This window comes from Pleurodeles waltl, chromosome 9 (assembly GCF_031143425.1).
Source record: "Pleurodeles waltl isolate 20211129_DDA chromosome 9, aPleWal1.hap1.20221129, whole genome shotgun sequence".
Taxonomy (NCBI): Eukaryota; Metazoa; Chordata; class Amphibia; order Caudata; family Salamandridae; genus Pleurodeles; species Pleurodeles waltl.
The window spans coordinates 648,705,589-648,731,231 of NC_090448.1; the positions used below are offsets into that span (position 1 = coordinate 648,705,589).

General features: G+C 46.3%; 1 protein-coding gene across 3 annotated transcripts in view; it reads left to right on the forward strand.

Annotated features, from left to right (window-relative positions):
* The window catches only part of CLASRP (CLK4 associating serine/arginine rich protein), a 664,783-nt gene that overhangs the window by 257,908 nt on the left and 381,232 nt on the right, over positions 1 to 25,643 (forward strand). For all 3 annotated transcript variants that reach the window (XM_069207696.1, XM_069207697.1, XM_069207699.1), the window contains one exon: positions 22,782 to 22,855. In XM_069207696.1, coding sequence (XP_069063797.1) covers positions 22,782 to 22,855 — 74 coding nt within the window. The remainder of the gene's footprint in view (positions 1 to 22,781; positions 22,856 to 25,643) is intronic.

Here is a 25,643-nt window from a genome sequence, read left to right on the forward strand (position 1 = left end):
CTTAGGCGTGTCAGTGAGCTTCAGGCATCAATCTTGAAAGAACCTTTCAAGATAAGGTAGTCCTTCAAACAAAAGCAAAATTCCCCCCAAAGGTGGTTTCCACGTTCCGCCTCAATCAGTCAGTTGAAATACCTGTTTTCTTTCTGCAACCAGATTTAGTTACAGAAAGAGCCCTTCATACACTAAACGTAAATAAAGCTTCAATGTTATTATATTGACAGAACTTAAGAGTTTCTTAAAACCAAACAACTCCTTGTTGCTTTTTTGCCCCCTCACAACGGAAGGCCTATGTCTAAATCAGCCATTTCCAGAAGGATAATTAAATGCATTAAGCCATGTTACGCCAAAATTAAGAAAACTTTGCCCACACCTAGAGCACACTCTATCAGTAAAATCGGAGCTTCTATGGCTTTCCTGGGCAACATACTAATAGCTGAAATTTGTAAACCAGCTACCTGGTCTACACCACACACTTTCACTAAACATTATTGTGTGGATGTGTTAGCACGCCAACAAGCAAATGTAGGTCAGACTGTGCTACATACCCTTTTTTAAACAACTTCAACATCCATCGATAATCCACTGCTTTCTGGAGGATACTGCTTTACACTCTATGCAGAACATGTGTATCTAGAGCCACACATGCCATCGGATGGAATAGGTTATTTACTCTGTAAGCATCTGTTCTTGGCTTGTGGTGCTGTAGCTTTGCATGTGCCTGACTGCCTACCCGGACCCTTGTGGCCATTTCAGTTCCTTCTTAAGGCTTCTATTGCATGGACATCACTTTACTGATGTTTACTCAGACTCCATTTTCACCTGCATGCGGGAAATTAATCTAACAATGGAGTTGATGCCCATGCACATTATCACCGAAAGGAGTCGTCACTTTATCTAAAGTCTTGAAAGACTTCTTCAAAGAAAAACTACTTGCACACATCTGGGCCCAATACTAGATGGCAGAAGTATGCAGAGCATGTGAATCTACAGCAGTACATGCCACGAACATATGCTCACAGGGTAAGTAACATATTTATTTCTAGCTTTTGTCAGGAATTCCACAAATTCTCAATAATAGCATGCCTGTTGTTTAACGTGCTTTGAGTGTACTCTCCTTGGCCATTACATGCTGAAGGTTTTATAAAAACCCATAACTCTCTATTCTACATCGTAGGATCCTCACTGTAGGAAGCTGGCTCCATTTTTGATATATCAAAATGAGATATATTGTGCAAAGAGTCCAGGGGTACCCTTACTAGTGGACAGGGGTTTACTCTAGCAAAATCAAAGTGATCTTTTAGAGTATAGGGTGGTCGAGCAGCCTTAGGCTTATCAGAGTGGAGTGTGAGACATTTGCAGATATACACAGTTAATAAATGAGTGACACCACTAAAGAAGTGGATCCACACCAATTCACAAACATAACAAGTATCTTTATATATGTTTTGGTACCAGAATCAATACGTTCAGGTCAGTAGTTTTATCAAGTGAAATCTTTACAGTTTTTACAAGTCAACAGTGCAATTTTTGGAAGCTGCAATGTTATCCTATGGAGGAACAACAAATAAGGCCAACAGGTACAGTACAACAACTTAAGGGACCAGACTCCTGGACTTAAGGTGAATATTGGACAATGGTCAGGACCACACCAACCGGTTATACTGAGCGGCACTGGGGCAACCGGGTGCAGGGGTGTAGTGCAGCGTCAGATGCCCAATGTTTGTCAGAAGAGATCTGTCCGGTTGCAGAGGGACTGCAGGTTAGGACTAGGTGTCAAGTTCGTGTGAGCCACCGAGTGGGCTCAGGTCTTGCGATGCTTGGGGATTTAGGGACACCAGTGATCCTTTCCTCAGTCACGGGTGTCTGGGGCGTCTGGGGAGTGAGGGGGGCAGAGGGCTCTTGGACCGTCGGGTGCTTGTCACTGGTGGCGGTCGCAGTGAAGGGGGAACAGGAACAATCTTCAGGTGTGGACTGGGGGTCCAGCCCGGTGATCCATAAAGTGGGCTCAAGTATCACGAGCCTGTGGGGGTATGCAGACACACCAGTGGTCCTCTTCTCCTTGGTCCGGTGCGTCCGGGTACAGCAGTGCAGTGGACTCGTGAGGTTGCAGGGTGTCCTGCACAAAGAGACAGCACAGGTTAGACTAGAGGTCACAATGGGGAAACCCATGATGGACCAGGTTGGCACAGTTGGCCCACTTCAACACGGGCTGGAAGGCTCGGGTGCAGTGAGGCTGTCCAGCTGCAATTTTGGCAGTCCAGAGTCCTCTTCAGTGTGTCTTAAGTGCCTGCAAAGATGCAGGGGAGCAGCTCCGCTACTCCACTGGAGTTCCTTGTGCTGGGGTGAAGGGTGTCAGTCTTCCTGGGCTTCTGAAAGTTTCAGCAGCTGGAGAACGAGAGGTCTTTGTCGCAACTGTCGACGTCAGCAGGCAGGCTTGCAGGGCTGGCGCAAAGTCCATCACGGATCTTCAGTTCTTGTCTTTTGCATCTCTGGAGTATCCTTCAGGTCAGCAGGGATCTGATTTCCTGGTGTCAGGAGCTTCCCTAAATACTGAATTTAGGTGTGTTTTGGGGAGTGTAGGGTAGTAACCAGTGGGCTACGTAATCCTGGGGTCACTACACCCCCCTAAATGACCACTTCCTCTGGGAAGTGGGAATAACCCTGTCCGAGAGTTCCTAAATCTGCCAACACCAAGATGGCAGATCTCTAAATGTGGTGTCCACATCAGGCAGCTCACCTTAGGGGTTGGACTGAGCTGAGGGGTGGACAAACCTCTCTGAATACTAAATGTACTGCCTATCCAGGTGCCAAACGGGCCCTGGGGCAGTTTGGGTCGGCATCTTTCCTTTGAGGGAGGCCTGATCTACATCCCTATGGTGGTAGGCTTCTTTGAAGCCCCATACCCTGGAACGCAGATTCACAGGTCATCCTGTTAGGTGCGGTGTTTAAACATCTTGTAGGTTTTGTCTCTGAATGCCAAAGAGCAAATGCTTTCACTCTAGAGGGCCAGAATCTTGTCTGGTGGTGGCAGGCTGGCTAAACCTAGTTAGTACCCACACGGATACTTGGTAGTTTTTCAGGGGGCACCATTAAGATGCCCTTTGGGTGCACATGTTAATACATCCATCACTGACATCAGTGAGGGTTTGATACGTGAAACGTGATGCTTGATACCAAACATCCCTAGTTGCGGTGAAGCCATCATGTAGCTGGAGAACTTGTAGTGGCCAGCACATGTACTTAAAATTGCTTCTCTGTTCACTCACTGTGTCTTGAGAATCAACAAAAACATAGCAGTGGCATATCTATTCTTGCAGATATGTCCTCACATGTAATATAATGCACCCTGCGATAGGGCTGTAAGGCCTGCTGTAGGGGCGACTTCGATATATTGCATGCACTGTTAGGGGATATGACACAGGCAGTGTGCCATGTTGTGTTTTCACTTTTAGCTGCACCAAGACACGCAACCTGCAGTGGCAGTTTTCTTGTGGTAGGTGAGGGTCCCTGAGAGTGGCACAATACATGCTGAACCCTTGGGTTTACCCTCTTTGGTACCCATGCCATAGGTACCTGGAGTATCATTTTCTAGGGGCTAACGGGGGAAAAGGTATTGCCAATCGTGGAACACTTGCACAGTTTTAAAGAAAGAGATCTGGCACTAGGAACTTGGTTTGCAGGAACCCAGTGCACTCTTAATCAAAAGTGCATCAATTATAATGCAAAAAGTGGGGGTGACCAAGTCAAAAGGGGGCAGTTTCCTACACGGACTGATAGAACATAAAATATCCCCGCCAATGCGACCAGGACCTCAGGCCACATCTTTTATATAGGACAGTCTTAAGGTAGACACCTTGTAGGAGGCTGGCTCAGTTTATGGTGTATACCTATGGTATGGCACCCTATGCTGAGTCCAGGTAACCCTTTAGTGATATTGAAAAGCTGTCCAGATAGCAGTAACTCTCTAGGGGTAGCTGAGGCAAGCAGCTAAAACGTATCCAGGAGTTCCCCGGACTTAGAGTCCAGAAATTGGCCAGGGGTCTTTAGGGGTACCCTGCTCATGCAGGGGTACCCTCACACTTGGAGTCATGCAACTAGCCCTTTGGGCTGAAGGGCCTACCAGAGAGGTGACTTATAATGTTTAATTGCAGTGGTCAGGTGTGGCAGTGAAAAGGTGTAGGCACCCTTTAACGCGGGCTGCAATGGCAGTTCTGCAGTTAGTTTGCATCGGCTCTAAAGGGTGACATAATACATGTTGCAGCCCATGGGGGACCCCTGGTATACCAGTGCCCTGGATACCTAGGTACCATATACAAGGGAATTACACAGGTGCACCAGTATGCCAGTTGTGGGTGTGAAAGGTTACCACCAACAACTAAATTTAGGAGAGAGAGCACAGTCTCTGAGGTCCTGGTTAGCAGGATCCCAGTGAACTAAAGTCCAAACACAGATATCAGGCAAAAAGGTGGTGGTAACTATCCCAGAAAGATTGCACTTTCCTATACACCTCATTGTGAAATAGTTTGGTGGCGCCCCCTCCAATATGGTGACAGCACAGATTTACCTGCATTTTTCAACTAGTGTGTTAATATCACATTGCAGCACCTAAGGGAAAGCATGTGTTAAGTATCCTAAACAGTCTTTTATTATTTATCTGTGCTAGTTAAAAATGGAGGGAAAGGGTGCATCTCAAGTCACAGTGTATCTTTGAGAAGCCAATGAGTTGTCTGTCCTAGCATGCATTTACTGGCAATTTGCCTCACAGCTTGAGTTTTTTTGGCTCAAGCTGAAAAGGTCTCATAACACTTCAGGGATTAAAACCCTGTTTTTTCACAAATTTGAATTACACATTGAAGGTTCAGTCTTCATTTGTCATCTTCTTGCTTCAGCTGCCTTTTCACCAATGCTTGTCATCTCTGAGGAATAGTTTCACTGAAAATGCCATCTCTTCATAAAATAAAGTAATCCGAAGAGCAGATTTTTCAACCTCTTGCAGAACTCAGGAAGTGAGGAGGAGGTCCCAGATTTGCTTAGGGATGTCGTTCCATGTTTTAGGTGTGATGTAGGAGACTGAGACCTTTTGCTTTGTTTTTGTGAGTGCGGGTGGATGTGTGCGAGTGATAGTGAGGCAGCGAATGAGTGTCTGGTAGGCAGGTGATGGTGTGTGAGGCTGTTGTCGGGTATGTTGGTCCAGTGGCTGTTGGGTATGTTGGTCCAGTGTTTTGTATAGCTTTGTATGCGTGGATGAGGAGTTTAAATTGGCTGCACTTGTGAGTGGGAGCTAGTGGAGCTCCTTGAGGTGCGACGTGGGTTTAGCACTGGAGGTCCAGTGTAGGAGTCTGGCTCAGTTTATGGTGTAGCACCATATACTGAGTCCAGGCAACCCTTAGTGATAGTGTTTAGGTGTCCAGATAGCAAAAGCTCTCTGTAAGGAAATGCCTCCTTGGCATGGTTGCCCCCTGACTTTTTGCCTTTGCTGATGCTATGTTTACAATTGAAAGTGTGCTGAGGCCTGCTAACCAGGCCCCAGCACCAGTGTTCTTTCCCTAACCTGTACTTTTGTATCCACAATTGGCAGACCCTGGCATCCAGATAAGTCCCTTGTAACTGGTACTTCTAGTACCAAGGGCCCTGATGCCAAGGAAGGTCTCTAAGGGCTGCAGCATGTCTTATGCCACCCTGGAGACCTCTCACTCAGCACAGACACACTGCTTGCCAACTTGTGTGTGCTAGTGAGAACAAAACGAGTAAGTCGACATGGCACTCCCCTCAGGGTGCCATGCCAGCCTCTCACTGCCTATGCAAGTATAGGTCAGTCACCCCTCTAGCAGGCCTTACAGCCCTAAGGCAGGGTGCACTATACCATAGGTGAGGGTACCAGTGCATGAGCATGGTACCCCTACAGTGTCTAAACAAAACCTTAGACATTGTAAGTGCAGGGTAGCCATAAGAGTATATGGTCTGGGAGTTTGTCAAACACGAACTCCACAGCACCATAATGGCTACACTGAAAACTGGGAAGTTTGGTATCAAACTTCTCAGCACAATAAATGCACACTGATGCCAGTGTACATTTTATTGCAAAATACACCCCAGAGGGCACCTTAGAGGTGCCCCCTGAAACTTAACCGACTGTCTGTGTAGGCTGACTAGTTCCAGCAGCCTGCCACACTAGAGACATGTTGCTGGCCCCATGGGGAGAGTGCCTTTGTCACTCTGAGGCCAGTAACAAAGCCTGCACTGGGTGGAGATGCTAACACCTCCCCCAGGCAGGAGCTGTAACACCTGGCGGTGAGCCTCAAAGGCTCACCCCTTTGTCACAGCCCAGCAGGGCACTCCAGCTTAGTGGAGTTGCCCGCCCCCTCCGGCCACGGCCCCCACTTTTGGCGGCAAGGCTGGAGGGAACAAAGAAAGCAACAAGGAGGAGTCACTGGCCAGTCAGGACAGCCCCTAAGGTGTCCTGAGCTGAGGTGACTCTAACTTTTAGAAATCCTCCATCTTGCAGATGGAGGATTCCCCCAATAGGGTTAGGATTGTGACCCCCTCCCCTTGGGAGGAGGCACAAAGAGGGTGTACCCACCCTCAGGGCTAGTAGCCATTGGCTACTAACCCCCCAGACCTAAACACGCCCTTAAATTTAGTATTTAAGGGCTACCCTGAACCCTAGAAAATTAGATTCCTGCAACAACAAGAAGAAGGACTGCCCAGCTGAAAACCCCTGCAGAGGAAGACCAGAAGACAACAACTGCCTTGGCTCCAGAAACTCACCGGCCTGTCTCCTGCCTTCCAAAGAACTCTGCTCCAGCGACGCCTTCCAAAGGGACCAGCGACCTCTGAATCCTCTGAGGACTGCCCTGCTTCGACGACGACAAGAAACTCCCGAGGACAGCGGACCTGCTCCAAAAAGACTGCAACTTTGTTTCAAGAAGCAGCTTTAAAGAACCCTGCAACTCCCCGCAAGAAGCGTGAGACTTGCAACACTGCACCCGGCGACCCCGACTCGGCTGGTGGAGAACCAACACCTCAGGGAGGACCCCCGGACTACTCTACGACTGTGAGTACCAAAAGCTGTCCCCCCTGAGCCCCCACAGCGCCGCCTGCAGAGGGAATCCCGAGGCTTCCCCTGACCGCGACTCTCTGAAACCTAAGTCCCGACGCCTGGAAAAGACCCTGCACCCGCAGCCCCCAGGACCTGAAGGACCGGACTTTCACTGCAGAAGTGACCCCCAGGAGTCCCTCTCCCTTGCCCAAGTGGAGGTTTCCCCGAGGAAGCCCCCCCTTGCCTGCCTGCAGCGCTGAAGAGATCCCTTGATCTCTCATTGACTTACATTGCGAACCCGACGCTTGTTCTAACACTGCACCCGGCCGCCCCCGCGCCGCTGAGGGTGACATTTCTGTGTGGGCTTGTGTCCCCCCCGGTGCCCTACAAAACCCCCCTGGTCTGCCCTCCGAAGACGCGGGTACTTACCTGCAAGCAGACCGGAACCGGGGCACCCCCTTCTCTCCATTATAGCCTATGCGTTTTGGGCACCACTTTGAACTCTGCACCTGACCGGCCCTGAGCTGCTGGTGTGGTGACTTTGGGGTTGCTCTGAACCCCCAACGGTGGGCTACCTTGGACCAAAAACTGAACCCTGTAAGTGTCTTACTTACCTGGTAAAACTAACAAAAACTTACCTCCCCCAGGAACTGTGAAAATTGCACTAAGTGTCCACTTTTAAAGTAGCTATTTGTGAATAACTTGAAAAGTATACATGCAATTGAAATGATTCAAAGTTCCTAATGTACTTACCTGCAATACCTTTCAAACAAGATATTACATGTTAAATTTGAACCTGTGGTTCTTAAAATAAACTAAGAAAAGATATTTTTCTATAACAAAACCTATTGGCTGGATTTGTCTCTGAGTGTGTGTACTTCATTTATTGTCTGTGTATGTACAACAAATGCTTAACACTACTCCTTGGATAAGCCTACTGCTCGACCACACTACCACAAAATAGAGCATTAGTATTATCTCTTTTTACCACTATTTTACCTCTAAGGGGAACCCTTGGACTCTGTGCATGCTATTCCTTACTTTGAAATAGCACATACAGAGCCAACTTCCTACACTCTCTACTTAGGGGTAGCTGTGGCGAGCAGCTAAAGCTTTTATAGGAGGAGTGTAAAGCACTTGCAGTACCACAGCAGTCTGTCAGTAACTGTTCCCAATAAAGAACCATACCCAGTGTTGCAAAAATAAAGGTTTCTTTATTACAACACTAAAACTATACTAATATTGGTATATCTCCACCTCGAGATATCAACACACAAAAATATACACTTAGCAGCAATCAGAAAAAAACAAAGAAATACATGGGGCCCTATTGGGAAGGGGAGGGCAAACCATATGCTAAGAAGTGATATAAGCATGGAGGTGCTCAACCAAGGTAGGTTGATTAGGATCCCAGGGCCTGTGAAGTAGGATATTATCTGATGTAAATACTACAAATCCTTTGGCACCCAGATGCAGAGTTATTGAGCCTGGTGTCCCATAGGCTAACACAAGACTGTCACTGTTAGATTTCTATGGATTCAGGACCCTTCCCAGTCAACCCATAGGAAACCAGTTGGCCCAAAGAAGGTTGGAGAGTGCCCCCACCCGTGGATGACCAGAAGACAGGAGTACCTACACCAGGGAGCCCAGGTGCATAGTTGTGAAGTAGTGCTGGAAACTCTCATTGAAGTCAGTGGAAGCCCCAGTTGTTCAGCTGCTGTTGGGACCTGTGGACCAGGCTTGTGGAAGCAAAAGGTGGTTTCCGGACGTGAACAACCTGAAAAAGAAGGGGGCAGTGTCCAGACCACTCTGAGATGTCCTGGCGGTGCAGGTAGGCAATGCCCACCCTCTTGGAGGTGAAGTTCCTGCAGGATGGTGAAGGAAGAAGTCCAGCCGCAGAGTCCAGGTGAATGCAGGAGATCCTTTGAGTCACCCACGAGCTCTCCCACGTTGGTCGCTGGATTGCAGAAGGGTCAGTGGCCATCAGGACCACCAACAAGTCTTGGCAAATGCAAATAGCTGATGCAAGGAAGATTGCAGGTTTTGGAGGACCAGCCAGGTCCTAGTGACTCGACCCTGAGAGTCAGGGCAGGCCTTCAGCAGGAAGGAAAGCCAGCTAGTGCCTGAGGAGCACCCACGAGAGACCCACTAAGGTGGCCTTAGCAGCACAAAAAACAGGAGTCCCACATCGCAGGCGCTGCAGAGTGGAAGCTGGATCTGGGGTTGCAGAATGCTCGAAGCTGGGGCTTCTAGGTGTTCGAAGATCCCGTGGAGGAAGAGCTAATAAGCCTTGACAAGAGTAACAGTTGCAGTGCACGTGGGTTCCGTTCTAGAGGCTGCAGCAAGGGTCCACTGTCTCTCAAGTTGGTCAGAAGACAAGTTGAACCCAGAGTGGACCACAGAACAACCTGCTAGCAAAACCTTTTCATTGTCAGTAGGACAGCAGGATCCAGCAGCCGAATGTTGTCATTTTGAGGTGCCTGCGGATGCAGGGAAGTGACTTCTTCAGTCCAAGAGAGATTCCTTCTTGTTTATTTGATGCACGCAGAGTCCTTGTGACCATGCACAGCCACAGATGTTGCAGAAATCTTGCAGGAGCTGGAGAAACAATGTTGCAGTGGGCACCCTCCCCACTAGATACAGTCTTGTTTTAGTTCCAAAAGCAGACTAGCAGTGGTTCCGGAGGCCAGGAGCGGAAGATTTTTTGCGTAGAGTTCCTTGAAGAGTCTTGCTCAGCAAATCTGCAGATCAACCATCGAGGCAGCCCTTAAGTAACCCTAAAAGGGAGTTTGTCATGCTCTGTAGTGACCCACCAATCATAGGGGGTCAGGGATGTCATCTACCAAGCCTAACCAGTCAGATGCTCCAAGGGGCCTCTGCCCACCTTGTTTTCAAGATAGCAGAATCAACCGGCCACCTGGCAGAGCTCTGTGCACCTCCCTCATGGAGAAGGTGGACATCGAGATGGTCACTTCCCTGTCCTTTGTGTGGTTTTGCCCAGAGCGGGAAGCGAGGGTTCCTGAACTGGTGCAAACAAGATTATGCAAGGAGTGCACCAAATGCGCACTTCTAAGCAGTCTGGTGACGGTCAGAGGCCACCCAACCCCAGCTCAGAGATGTCTATTTCAAAGGGGGAGGTGGTCACACCTCTCCTTTGCAGAAAATCCTTTGTTTTCTCCTTTCCCAGCTTAAGTTAGACTTATCAGCAGGAGGGCAGAACAGTGTCTGGGGTCGGCAGCAGCGCAGGCTAGTAGCCAGACCCTGTAAGGCTGCACAGGCAGAACTGGGGGGATCCTCTAACCTGTTGTAATCCGTCTGTGGGCTTTTAACCACCCTCACCGCATGCCCATCACTATCACTCGTTCATTGGCTTGCGTTTCAAAAATCCTTTGTTATCATTGATAAATGATTTACGGTTGTCACTCCTTGGGACAGTTTTGCTACCGCCTTGGCCATCGAACCTGTTACATGGATAATTGCACTTTTGCTGATAAGTTTGACTGCGAGCAAACTTTTTTCCTTTTGTGTCTCTATTTCGAGCTCACATTCATGGCGGCCATGGCGCTTTCAATTGGCTTGCTTATGTCAACTGTTTTACTTTTTATTTTCAATGTATGTGGCATGAAAAGTCCAGTTAGGAATTTACAACGCTAATAGCTCTAACTGGAGCAAACGCGAGACCCATTGTATTGCAAATGCATGTTTCTTTTAGCCTTTACCTAAAAACAAATATACTGTTCAACATGGTGAGTCAGGTAGACTTTATAGGTATTCATATGTTGGTACAAAGCTTTGTGATTTTATTTCAATCTGATGAAAAAAAATCTACACTGAAGAAAGTGTTGTTGGTTCGGACAGTTTTCTATGGCAGTTAATTTACACTAGATTTATGTGGGCAGTACGTTCAAAACAATGCTTTGTAGATAGCAAGCCAACAAACAGATGGTTCATTCAGAAGTTGAAAGCATGTTCAATCATTACAGAGGGTTGAGTGAGAGGATTAACTAACATAGAGCCCTCCCTTGTCAGAAAACCATATAATGTTACCCTGCCAGTGGGCCTGGGGGAGAGTGGGGGATTATATAAGGGGCTGCTCTTCTGTTTTTCCATTTCTTGTTTTCGTGGCCTGCAGAGTGGAGGTCTGAAAGCTAATATTGTGGGGTGATAAATTCTTAAATGCAACATCTTCAAGCACATTCTGGATCGGCTTGCTTATGTCAACTGTTTTACTTTTCATTTTCAATTTATTTGGCAAGAAAAGTCCAGTTAGGAATTTACAACACTAATAAAGCTAACTTGAGCAAATGCGAGACCTACTGAATTGCAAATGCTTGTTTGTGAAAGTCTCTATGGGGCGTTGAGTCCTTTTTGGGCTTCTTGTTGTAGCTTGTGTGCTAACCCTCCTCCTCCTGTCGCTGAGTTTATCCGATGTGTCCTGGAAGGAACGAGATTGCAGACTGTCAGTATAGTGATATCTATCTTGTGTTTTTTTAAATTTTATATAAAGTATCTCCATTTCTGAGGTTATATTTTTTTCTCTGAGGTTTCCGGTGTTGGAGATTTCGTCTCTTTGCAGTCTTCTATCTTTATTTTGTTTATCTCAACGTTTTTTTTTTTTTTTAAGCTCTCTTTTCTTGGTTAGTACTAACCTTAGTGGAAATACCTTGTATTTGAGGTTTAGTCGTTCTGGGCCCCAGACTATCTCGACATATACTAGTATAGATTTCGGAAATATTTGGCAGCTCGCACTTCTGGTCCCGCCGAGGAACCTCCTGGAGCCGCTGGCGAATCACCAATGCTGCTGCTTCCACTTTAATACTGTTGAAAAGTATTTAGGCTACTGTTTAAAAACTGCATCAGTTTCATCCCCAAGTAATTAGTTTTAACACCTCTGGTAAACTAGCAAGTGAAGTGTCGGTGTACCATGTGTAGTGGTATATATTACAGCAATAACTGTGCCCTTAGTGGCACAGTCCTCTATTGAGGGAACCATTCTGAATGGTAAGAACTTTGTGAGAATTCTGAGTTTATCTTGGGGTCCTGTATGGGGAAACACTGCTTTCAGCTGGTTATTTTTTTGTGCAACCCAGAATGATACCTTCTGCTCGGATGATGCTTTCCCATTATTGAATGGACAGTTTGTGGATTTATCCCTGTAATGGCAAATTGATTTATAGCTTAAGCATCCCTCACTGGGGCAGTGTTTGAAGTCCACATTACGAATTGTATTAATCGTCTATATTTTGTTACTAGCTCATTGTATGATCTGCGTGCTTCATCTACTTGCACAGTTTGCACATTGGGAAATGCTGTATATGTGACCAATGTTGGCCTGGTTGGTCTGTCATTGCTTAAAGGACCTAACCTAAAAGGTTCTATTTCATGTTGAAGAGTGCCATTAAACCAATTTTAGTGTTATTAATAATTTAAAGGTATTTTTAAATATTGGTATGCCCTGCATTGTTGTAGTACATTTGCTATTCTTTATGTATGAAATGTATTTAAGTACACGTTTTTTGCTGAGAAGGTGACCCACGAGTAAAATATTTCTGTTCTGTATGTGTCGTGAGCTTCAATGACGAATGTGACATCACCGTCCTCATTTGTTAATCCATTAGCTAAAAGAAACTATGCAACTTAGTTGTCTGTCGGATATTTGCTGGTTGTGCCATATTAAAGAATAGGTATCGGAGTTGGGAAAAACAGGGGAATCCTTTTAAGGTTCAAGCTTGAACAACCTACAGCCTAACGAGGTGCTCCCTATTCAGCTGAGGGGGATTTTCCCTTAGACTACAGACAACTCCTTACAATGGTATTTAGGGTGCCTTTAGTCTGTGTGAGAGACAGATACTCAGGGGGCCTGTATAATTAGTGCCTTACCAACATTGGCGGTGCCATGTCATTGGACTCCTGTTATTGGAACAAGACTGCTGGATTCTGGGTGGCAACACCACCATTTGTGGATCACTAAATGAATCCCACACCGGCTTGGCAGCTAGCGGCCTAACCCTTTCAGGTAGCTAGCTGCACATCATCCAAACGTAGAAGAAAATGTGATTTGTGGCAGCCTGTCACATGACACTCTGACTTTTCAGGGGAAGCCATGGTCAACAAATCTCACCCCTTTCTTTCATTAGGAAAGGTCTCATTTACACGCATAGGCCAAAGAAGGGATGCAGGTTGTTTTTTAATACATTTATTGAAAAGACTGCAATCTACAATTAAATATATGAGCTGGAATTATGTCAATGAGACAGAACAGGTTAGCATTGTTTGACCAGCGAGAAGAAAATAAACCACCCCAGAATATTGGAGTAACATGCATATAAGAATTTTACCTAACTCCTAAGCGATAGCATAGCAGTGATAGACCAATCTGTCTGTACTTTGTCCATGAGAGGAAGACCCACCCCCATTACCTGGAAACTAGGGGTCTGCCTGCTGTCTCCTTGGCTGGTTGTAGAGACAGGGCTTAGGTCAGCAGTGAAATGGTATACATTGTGGATAAGTATCCTGGCTAGAATGTCCTCCCTGTTGTCCTTTGCCCTTTACTGTATTTTTATAAGAAATATATTTCTGTTCTGTGAAAAAGGCCTGGCGTGGGCATGTGCCTAAGTGTTGAACTGTTTACGCACTCTTGTGGCGACAGTGCTAGCTGGATTATCATGTACTGTTCTTGTGAGCCTTGGACAGAAGTACATGGTGAAATGTTGTGCACAGAAATAATGCATTTGCAGTATCACAGCAGATTAGGAAAATAAGAAAGCAGACTAACTGAAAATGAATAAAGTGAATAAATGAAATCAGAGCACACGTAGGTGAAGGGGCACAGGCTGCAGGCCTAAACTAAAATAAATCTGCTCAAGCAATGTGCAAAATTAACCCACAACAACTTGTGGGCCTACTTTCACAGTTAGACTATGAGGACCTCCTCATCTGAGGAGTCATCCTTTTAGGCTACACTGGCAACCCCTGGGAGCACACTAATAGTTTTATTTTTAGAACAGCAAGTGTCCCTGGTTCAGGGTCCTGTGTGTTTAGTCAAAGCACCAAGCCTTTGTTGCATTCCAATTTTTACCCTGGCACCCACTTTTAGTTTGTGAGATGTCTCGGGCCCACCGTGCTGGACAAATTTTTGGGGGCCTCTAGAGGACTTCTTACTTTTGTCTTTATCTCCAGAGTGGTCCACCTGTTTTTCTTGGAGGGCGGGGGGGTGGGGGTGCTATTTGGCCTCTTTCTTCTGGTCATCCCTTTCATGTCTCGTTTTGGACAGCCTAATCTTACCCTGTGATCAGTCTTCTTCCCTAGCTCTTGGGAGGGACTGGTCCGACGTCCACCGGGTACTGATTGAATTTTTCAGAAGTACAGTTTCTTAATAGATGTTTCTTCATAAGCAAATTATAAAGTCCATCATAACCAAGCACCTTATTTCCCTTCAACCAACCACTTAGTGTTTTTACTGAAAAATCTACAATATCTTCCCAGGATTGACTTGGGGTTTTTCTGTGTTCCCTAAACCCAATTCCATATTCTTCAGTGGTGAGTCCAAAGCCCTCAACCAGGGATTCTCTCATGAGGTCATAGAACTCAATATCTGCCTCTCCCTGTGAGAGGAGTTTATCTCCGCACTTGCCTGAAAACAGCTCCCATCATAGAGAGCCCCAATGCTTTTTGTTGAGTTTCCTCATTCTACAAGCCCTCTCAAAGACTGATAACCATTTGGTGACATCATCACCTTCCTTCTATTTGGGGACAATCCCTTTTGGGATTTCAGGGTGAAAAGCTACGTCTTTCTCCCTATTTAAAGTATTGCTGCCACAAGAGACAGACTCTAAACCCATCTCAATTCATTCTTTTTATTTAACTAGGACTTTAGTTTTGAATTCTATCCTTCTAGCTAGTTTTTGGAGTTCAGAATCTCCACTGTCTCTATCCCCTGGGGTACTATCAGACGTGCTTCCAGTGGTATCACTATCAGAGGGACTGCCGAGAGAATTGTCATCATCCTCCCCAGCCTCTTTTTTTTCCCCAGTGGTGGCTTCTTTTTCTGCTATGGCCCTAACATTTTCTGCTTGCAACTGCTGCAGGTGGGGTTTTGTGGGGGTAGGGCCCATGGACATTCTCATGCTTTACAGAGTTCCTTAAGATGGGGGGTGCACCTTAAGGTGTTGATAGGGTGGCAGGTTGAGTTCATGAGAAGGCTCTTAGTCAGTCATGGTGTTTAAAGTCTTTGTGAACCATTTAAAATGGTCAGTACTTTTCTAAATGACCTAACTTACTTTACTAGTTTAAATTCCAAACAGTTTTGCAAAGGTAGATATCAAGTCTTGTATCCCAGTAGCTGCATCACCAGTGTAGGAAGCTGGCCCTGTATGTGGTATGCCTATTCTGTGTAAAGGGTCCAGGGTTTTCCCAATGAGTGGACACGGCTTGCTATGCAATCCCAAAGTGCTCTACTTGGAGGTAGTGTGGTCGAGCAACCTTAGGCTGCACAAAGAGGAGCAGATGCAGCAGCAGCAAACAGAAGAGGGCAAACAGATGCTGACCAGGAGGTCAGAGGAGTTGCCCTCTCTGTGCCAGCGGCTGCCATTAAGAAGGGGAGGGAGGTGGGGGTCTGGTCAGCTGGAAGGCGGGAGGGAGGGAAAGCACTTTGCTGGAGGGACGGAGGGAGAGTATAAGGTTGAAAGGAGAGAGAGGAGACAAGAATGAAAAGAAAGGAAAAAATAAATAAAGATGACAGAAAAAATAGCAAAAAGACCCAGCAGATACTTACACTCAAATAGCCACTAGGCCACTAGGGATGAGGCGCAGGTGAGAGCCTGCGGTTGAAGGTGGGCTCAATCAGGTAGGCTCTCTGTTAGTTCGCAGCAGAGGCACACGCTGACCAGGTCAGAGGTGTCTCCTGTGAGGGGACCTAGATTCACATTTCAAAGGCAGCAGCTGTAGGAGGCTGGCCCTCTATGTAGTGTGCAAAGCTAGGTACACTGTGCAGGGGGTCCAATCAATGACATTGTTTCACAGAGGTGAAAACAAAGCCACCTAATGCTCTAATTCTCTAATTTTTATGGTAGCTTGGTTGAGCAGTTAGGCCAATCTTGGAGAAGTGCAAAGCGTTTGTTGAACTCGCAGCATCAATCTTGCAACTCACACACTCAAATGAATAACTGAAGACCAATTTTATAAAAATAGTTCACATTTTTTTGAAAATTGTAAGCACAAGATCATCAAAATTGATTTACTTTTTGAGTTAGGAATTTTTGAAATTTAATAAAAATAGTATTTTTGTGCGTAGTTACGCACCATAGGAATCAATGGGGGATCACCTTTAAAAATACATATAAAGTCAGGCAGAGCAGTTACCAAGTTCTTCTTTTGTTTGGTTGGTCGAGGTCATCGATGGCCACTTTGGGGCATCTGCAGAAGTTAAGGCAGCTCCCGGCGGGAGCAGCAGGAAAAGGTCTCTGAAGCAGTTCTTTGGCTACTGGGGTATCACTTGGAAAAGGTCTGCACAGTCATTTATTTTAATGATGGATCCTGGTGGTCCCCTTCGAGTGTCGAGGTTGCAAGGGGTGGGGGCATCCGGTTGCAAAGTTAGAGGCTGGTCAGTGAAGTGAACCTCACTGGCTAATTGGTTCCTTGTGAATTTTAGTGTGTTACCTTCACTCTGGAGGGAGTTCTCTGTCTATTTGCAAAGCCTGGAGGTCCACTGGGGTTCTTTAGAGTTTTTTAAGATGTTCAGCAGCTCCTGAGGTGCGTTTGTCAGATCCTGGGTGCAGCTGGCAGGGTTTGGGAAGCAGGCCCACAGTTCTCATGCCTTTGGATTTTGTTGTTGCTGGCCTTCTTTTGTCAGTCGAATCTGAGTTCTTGGTCTAGGGATGCCCACTAAATACTGTATTTAGTGGGAATTTTAGCGGGAACCTTGTCGTGGCCATTGGGCCATCTTCCTTAGGGTGGCTACACCGACTAATTGACCACTTCCAGTGGGCAGCAGTCACTTCCATACACCTGATTGTCTGTTTTCCTTCCATCCAAGATGGCAGAAAATAAAATTGAAAGGTCACCTCGCATGCAGCACCTTGTGGGTGGTGCATGTTAGTTGGGGCTCCTCCTCCTGTCCTTTGTTTAGTTTTCCCGCTGTCTGTGCTTTGTTTTCACTGGGATCCTTCTAACCAGGACCCCAGTGATTGTGCTCTCTTCCTCTAAATTTGTTTGCTTAGGTCTTAGCATACCCCACAATTGAAATACTGGTGCCCCCATATAAGTCCCTAATATATGGTGCTTATATACCCAGGAAATTGGGGCACCACGGGTTCCCCATGGGCTGAGGCATGTATTGTGCCTCCTATGGGAGCCCATACAAAATGTGTTTGCAGGCCTGCCATTGCAGCCTGTGTGAAAAGGTGCATGCACCCTTTCACTGCAGGTCACTGCACCAGGTCACCCCTGTGGTAGGCTCTGCTAGCCCAGAGTGCAGGTACGCGCGTGTGAGGGCACACTGTATGAGCAGAGGTGCCCCTACGAAATCCAGCTCCATTACACTGGACTTCGTAAGTGCGGAGAAGCCATTTTACCCATGTACTAGACACAGGTCACTACCTGGGTCCAGCTACTTAATGGTAACTCCGAACATTGGCATGTTTGGTATCAAACATGTCGGACTCATACCCCAATACTGTTGCCAGTATTTGTTGTATGATTCCATGCCCTTTGGGGGCTCCATAGAGAACCCCCACCATTGCTCCTACCAGTCTTCTGGGGTTTTCGGGGCAGCTCCGCTGCTGCCATCCCTCAGATAGCTTTCTACCCTCCTGCTGCTTGGCCAAGCTCAGGCAGACCAAAAGATTTCCTGTGGGAAAGGGAGGTTCTATCCCTTGGAAATAAGTGTTACATGGTTTGGGAGGGTAGCCTCCCAAAGCCACCGGTATGCTTTGAAAGGTACATTTGGTGCCCTCCTTGCATAAACCGGTTTGCATCAGTCCAAGGACTTTTGGTCCGTGCTCTTGCATGAAACTGGACAAAGGAAAGGGGAGTGGCCACTCCCGTGTCCATCACCACCGTAGGGGTGGTGCCCAGAGCTCCTCCAGGAGCTTGGCAGGGACCCCTGAGAGCATCTAAGTGGCCAGGTTAGGTAGGTGACGTCACAAACCTCTCCTGATAGGTGGTCACCCTGCTCGGTGACCAATCCCCCTTCCTGGGGTATTTAGGGTCTCCCTTTTGGGTGGGGCTTCAGATTCGACTTGCAAGATTTCAGGAGGACTCCTGCATCGTTTACTTCATCTTCTGGACACTTGGACTGCAACTGGACCATCCAGGAACTGGCAATTTGCAACTATAGCGATGACTCCGCTCTGCAACATCGTTTCTCCGTCTCCTTTCAGCAACTGCAGTATTTCCCCGGCTGTGCATCCTCTGAGGGCGACGAGTCTTCAGCCTGCACAAGAAGTAAGAAGGAATCTCCTTCGAGTGAAGGCTTATTGGTGGTTTTCCTGATTTTCAGCTGCTGACGTGGGACATAACTTGCATCACTTCTGGGACTCCTCCTCATCTCCTGTGCTGCACTGCTGACGTCCTTCGTCCACCATCCACCTGGTCCTGCATCCACAGTAGGGTGGGTAGTGGCTCCTGCAACAACCGGACACTCCATCACGAACTGGACTTAGTCCCCTTCCTTTACAGGTCCTCTTCTGTCAGATTCCACCTTTTGGCTTCTTCCAGTCTTGGTTGGGTCTTGCATAATAGTTTTACAAAGCCCTCCTGTTGATTTTGGGGAAAACCAGGTACTTACCTCTGCTCTCTTGGTTGCTGGGCGTCTCTGGTACTCACCTCTGGGGATTCCTAGTTCCTCCAGCTCCATTCTGCTGATTCCACGTCCTTGGGTGGGGGACTGCCTTTAACATTCCACTTTTTTAGTATATGCTTTGGCCCTCCCCTAGGCTCCCCAGTATTTGTTATTGCTTTTACCAATGCTGATTGCTTTCTATGCTATTTACTGGTTGCTAATATGTATATAATAGTGTGTTTACTTACTTCCAGTTTGGGGACTGCCTATTCAGTATTCTAGTATGTTACCCTAAAAAAAGTACGTTCAATTATGTAGTTCTGAGTGGTTCTTTCATGTGTGTAAGTGCTGTGTGACTAAAGTGGTATTGCATAAGCTTTGCATGTCTCCTAGATAAGTCTTGGCTGCTTATCCACAGCTACCTTTAGAGAGCCCTGGCTTCCTAGACACTGCCTACACCTCACTAATTGGGGATACCTGTACCTGGTATAAGGTGATAACACCATAGGTTCACACCAGCTTCCTACACCAGGGATGCAGTCTTGTGTCTGGAGGTGGCAGGCTAGATGTGACTGGCCAGCAACAATGCCGGGGTAGTTTGCTTTTGAAAGTGCACCTCTAAGGTGACCCCTGGGTACATTTTATGAAAAATCCAAAACTCGTACTGGTTTGGAATTATCATTCTGAGTTGTTTGAACCCTGGGTTATTTGGTATCAGAGTGGCTATCATGTAGCTGTGAAACTCGTACTGACCAGTGTCCAACATATGCCTTTAAAATGTCTGCTCTGTTCACTCACTATGTCCCAGGTTTGGCAAGGACACAGTGGAGGCAAACTGCTCATGCAGTTATGCACTCACATACAGTATAATTCACCCTGCCTTAGGGCTAGAAGGCCTGCCGGAGGGGAGAATTACCTATATTGAATGCAGTGTGTAGTGGACTGGGCACACAGGCAGTGTGCCATGTCAAGTTTGCATCAGGACCAGTGGCAATGCTGGGTGCACCTGAATGCATGGCCCTAGAGTTGGTACAATCAGTGCTGCTGCTGTCAGGCGCCTACCGTTAGTACATTCTCTCCTGGATACCCAAGTACCATTTACTAGCGACGGGTGTAGCTAAAGGTGTCTCCAATTGTGCCAATGCATCACAACAGTTTTGAGGAAAGAGATCTGGTCCAGGGAACCTAGTTAACAGGGGCCCTGGGCACTAACAATTTCTGGGCTACATTATTTACCAGGCAAAAAGTGAGGGCTAACCATGTCAAAAAGAGGCCTTTTCTCACAGCAGCCCTTTGAGGCTTTCTGCCTTAGGAAGGCTAACCCAGCAGGTCATCCTCTTGGGAGGTGGTATTACACCCTCTTCCTGGACAAGCTTTTTTTTGTGTCTCCTGATAGCCGAGGGTTCTCACGCTAGAAGGCCAGAACCATGCATCAGGTGGCAGGCTTGCAGAAACTGGTTAGCGAGCACACCTCTAACACGCCCTCTAGGTACATGTATTGGTAAATCCAACACTTAAGTCTGTGTGGGTTCACCAGTACGAAATATTTAAAACCAAACATCCCTATCTTCAACGAAGCCATCATGTAGCTGGGAACTCGTATTCACCAGTGTCCAGCACATGCATTTAAAATGGCTTTCGTGGTCACTTACTATGTCTGAATATTAACGACATAACAGGGGCTTATCTGCTTGTGTAGATATCTCTTAACATGTCATAGCCTTTTGGGGCTTGCAGAAGTTCCAGGATGGCTAGATCAGTGCACCTCTTCAACAAGATGTTTATCCACTACGGTCTGTGCTAGGGAGTCCTTAGCAAACCCTTGCTTTCTTGTAATTCACTTCTTGCTCTTGTACCAGGAGCTTCATGCACACGTCTTACTTATAGTATCTGGGATGTCCCAGTACACCTACCCAAGCTGTCCTATTGTTCCCTACAGTCATGTCAATATTTCAATTTCAAACACAAAATAGCCTCACTCAAACACAGTGAAATGTTGCACTAAATGAAGTGGAAAAAGGGGTTGACAGTGGCTAACCTGTTTGGTTAATCGGGTGCCAGGCCATTTTTCACCAAAGCTACCAATGGAGAATCCTGCATCTTGCCTTTCTCGTCTGGAGCTGTTATGTGGACTCTGGTCTGTCCTCAGTCACTTCAACTGGTCAAGCATAGGTGTTTCCTGGCCAACTGTGCTAGGCCTTTTAAAGGAAATTTGTTCACCTGCCAACTGAAGTCAAACGGGATTCATAAAAAAAATGAAAAATTATTAGCCTGTAATTTACAGGTCTAGCTAGTCTTAGTGCCCCTTACAGGCTGAAATGGAGCTTGCTTGGTATGCAAAAGCAAGACACATTTATAATAATTCATGATCTGATTGGCAAAGGGTGGCACATGATAGTCAAACAAAGGGAGCATTCAGGTAGATGAAGTCTGATATTGTGAAAAAGGAAGAAGACAATCCTCAATTTGTTTTACAAGAATGTAAAAATTTTGGGTGAGCAAGCTAATCAACACTTTCCCACCTTAGGGATCAAGATGTGATAGAAGGGTTCAAAACATCAAAGACCGCATTGTTTTACACATTTCTTTCGATAAGCAGAAAAAACATGGCTGAAGCAGGTTACTGGAACTCCAATGAAAAACGATTTCTTAGTTTTTGACCCCTCCAGCTTGTAGAGTGAGCTTCAGAAGTTGTTTTTAGTTTTTTTTGTTTTTTTAAACTCTTGGTTATGTAGTTTGGGTTGCACTCTTGTGCCCCCGGGGACACTAGTAGTCAGACTACCTGTCATCAGTAGTGCCCAGTATCCTCTCATTGTCTCAGGACTTTATAGAAAAGCCTTTGGTGTGGGGTGGTAGTAGCCATCCTCGACTATGGATGGAAGGTTTTAATTTAAATGCATTCCATCATGTGTATGGCCTATGCCTGCGTTTTTAATGTTGTTCCAAATGAGAGAAATCTCCTGTGGCAGGAGGTTGTAAGGCAAAAAAAAGAAGCTTGATGGACCTTGTTAACCATCCCCTGCTTTTTTCAAATTTTTTGTAATGCATTCACCTGATGACAATAGGCCTGAGTTTCCTTTGTGTAGTAAGGTAATTTCAGAGGGCATCTACAAGATGTGCGTAAAGATCAGCAGTTATCCCTTTGATTTTTTTTTTTTAAAGTTCTATTTATGCTTTTCATTTCATGCAACCAAGTCAGCGACATATTAGATAATACGAAATGTATGATGATCCAATGTAGCACACAGACAAATACTGAACTTAAATCATATGAACCTGGTTTGTGTCTCGGGTGAGATTGTTATTTTTATAATATTGGAAACACAGCTGCTGAAATTCTGTGAATCTAGAAGAATTGACATTTGTTATAATAGGATTATAATATGTAAAACATATGGATAAAAGAGGCAGTAGCCAGTTAAACTTTCTCCGGGAAGACATTGTGTGGTCCCAATATAAGGAATTCAGATCAACCTAAGTCTCAGATAACTTTTCATCAAATTTGACTAATTGTTTTAGAATTTGATATTTGAGCCCTGAAAAGGCGATTTGCGAAACATGTTAGCTGTTACAAATTACTCATTTGAAGAATAAAGGTTGTCATGTATTTTGTATGAAGAATCATGTCAAATTGGACATTCATCTGTGACAATAAAAGTTTCTTGAAATATTCACAGTTTAATATCTTTACAATGTTTCTCAGATAATCGGTCATTCCTTATTGTATGCCTTAATTGTAATAATTATCCTGCAGTAATCCCTTGATTATAGGTGAAATGTTTGTGGTGTGGTTGAGAGATGCATCTCAGCGAATTGTCAACAGTCCCATGCAAAAGTTATCAAGCAAGTAGACCTAATTTTAGCAGATAATTCCAATTTTGTGTTATGTATTTTTGTTTTTGTTTTTTTAAATAACATTAGTTATTTGCAGTTTCAACCTGTACATTTTTTATATATTTTTAGGGCCGACGGTCTCGTCGCCAGAGACGAGAATTTAGAGAGAAACGTTTGAAAGGAAGAAAAATAAGTCCTCCAAGGTGAGTGGTTCCTGAATAGGAAGGTGAGAGGTACCTTCTGAATGGTAATCAGATGCAAATTAGTCCCTTCTGAATGCTAGTTATTTTAATGCTACATGCACATTGATCATAATGCTTGCAGGTCTAAATCTAGATGATATGGATTTCAAGAACAATGCCCTTTTTTAAATTAGTTGTGGGCTTGCAGAGACGTTTTCACTTTTTATTCATAATGCACCTTGTGTGAGGCTGGCCCAGTGTGTGGTGGACACCTATGGTGTTACACCTTATACTAGGTCCAGGCAACCCTTATTAGATAGTGTTTCAGTGTCCGGATAGCCAGGGCTTTGTAGTGGTAGCAGTGGTGAGCATCCAAGATTTATATAGGAGTGTGAAGCACTTGCAATATCCCAGTAGCCACACAGTAACTTATCACACATGAAAAGGAACCACACGGTGTTAAAAAATAAAGGTACTTTATTTCAGGCACACCAAACTAGATTACTATAGGCAACCACCCTTCTGGAGGTAAGGGCGCACAAAATATACACAGGTAAGTTTTGTGAAATAGTATAAAATAGCAAGGGCCCTATGTGGGGGGACCAAACTATTTACTAAAAAAGTGGAATACGAGATCCCAAAGGCTAACATGGGGATTTGTAAATGGAATATTGCAAAAGCAAGACCAGCCTGGTGGAACCCAACTGTGGATTCTGGATGAAGAGGACCTGCAAAGGAAGAGGACAGAGACTAGTCCACGCAGGAGTGTCCTGGTGGAGCAGGACACAATGCCCTTCGTTCTGTGAGTGAAGTGACCTAGGAGTTGGCCATCGACGGCCGCAGGATTGCATCCACAGGTCAGTGGTCAGGAGGACCACCAGCAAGCACAAGCAAATGCAACTGGAGCTGTTGGAGATTTGGAGAACTGTGAGGACCAGCAAGATCCTGGGAACTTAACCCTTGTTAGGAGTGGGGGTGAGTTCGGGCTGACCCTCAGAAAGCAGAAGAGCCTGCAGAAGAAGTCAGAGTGCCCATGAGCAACCCACTAACCGCAGGCACAGTAAGTAGTAGTAATGCCCAGGCAGCACACCTAAAAAGGAGTCTCACGTCACTGGAGCAGCAGAGAGGAGACTGTTGTTGCAGAGTTAAAGGGGGTGGGGCTACTTGGAGCTTGAAGATCCCTCAGATCAGGAGTTAACAAGCCTTGGTTGCTGCAATAGTTGTATGCATAGGGATTCTGTCTTGAAGGAAGAGGCAAGTGCTCACTGTCTCCCAAGTTGGATAGAAGGCAGAGAGGACCCAGATGACCCCCTCAGAACCACCACCTGTGTTGGAGAATCTTCACACATTCAGCAGAGGACAGCAGACTCCAGCAGCCGGACGTCATATGGCTTTGGATACTGGGGAGTGACTCCTTCACTCCAGGGGAGATTCCTTCTTGCTTCTTTGGTGCAGCTGAAGTCTTGTCGACCTTAGAGGATGCACAGCTGTGGAAATGTTGCAAATTGCTTCAGGAGCCACGGAAACAATGTTGCAAGGAGAGGTTGTCTCAGTGTTGCAGTGTTTTTCAGTTCCTGTGGAGTCTAGCAGCAGTTCCGGTGGCCAGGAGCAGAGAAGGTCTTTCTAGAGGAGTCCTGGTGGAATCTTTCATGATGAATATGGGGAGCCAGCCACAAGGGAGTCCCTAAATAGTAAAAAAAAAGGGGCTTGGTCACCTTCTAAGGTGATCATCTATCAGAGGTTGTCACTGATGTCACCTACCTACCTTGGCCAGTCATATGCTTTCATGGACCTCTGCACATCTTGTTTTCAAGGTGGCAGAACCAAGTGGTCACCTGGAGGAACTCTGGTCACCACCCCTGGAGTGATCATGGACAGGGGAGTTTTCACTCCCCCTTCCTTTGTGCAGTTTCGCGCCAGAGCTGGGACCAGGGGTCCCTGGATTGGTGCAAACCGGATTATGCAAGGATGGCACCAAATGTGCCCTTCAGAGCAAACTGGTGACATGGGCAGGCTGCTCTTCCCCAGTCTAGTGACACTTATTTCCAAGGAAGAGCAGGTTGCATCCCCTATCTCACAGGAAATCCTATGTTCTGCCTTCCCCTGTTTGAGCTGGTCAAGGAGCAGGAGGGCAGAATCCTGTCTGTGGGGCTGCAGCAGCCTGTACTGTTGGCAGACCCTGGAAGACTGGTTGGAGCAATACTGGAGGGTCCTCTAAGGAGCCCAGAGAGTGCATGGAATCATGGCATCAATATTGGGGTATGATTCCGACATGTTTGATACCAAACATGCCTAGGTTCAGAGTTACCATTATGTAGCCGGACAGCAGGTAGTGAGTGATCAGTGGCCAGTACATAACTGAAATGGCCTCCCCACACTTATGAAGTCCAGGGAATTGGAACTGGAGTTGGTAGGGGCACCTTTGCTCAGGCAGGGGTACCCACATACACATGGACCTGCACCCTGCCCTTTTGGCTGGAAGGGCCTTCCATGGGGTGGCTTACAGTGGCCAGGTGTAGTGAGCAGCAGTGAAAGGGTTCATGCACTTTTTCACGCAGGCTGCAAATAGCAGGTCTGCAGACACAGTTTGCATGGGCTTCCATTGGTGGGATAATACATGCTGCAGCCTGTGGGGGACCCCTGGTATACCAATCCCCTGGGTACCTAAGTACCATATACTAGGGACTTACAGGGGTACCTCAGTATGCCAACTGTAGGGTGTAAAGAGTACCAAGCCAAACATATTTAGAGGAGAGAACACAATCACTGGGGTCCTAGTTAGCAGGATCCCAGTGGAAACAGTCGAAGC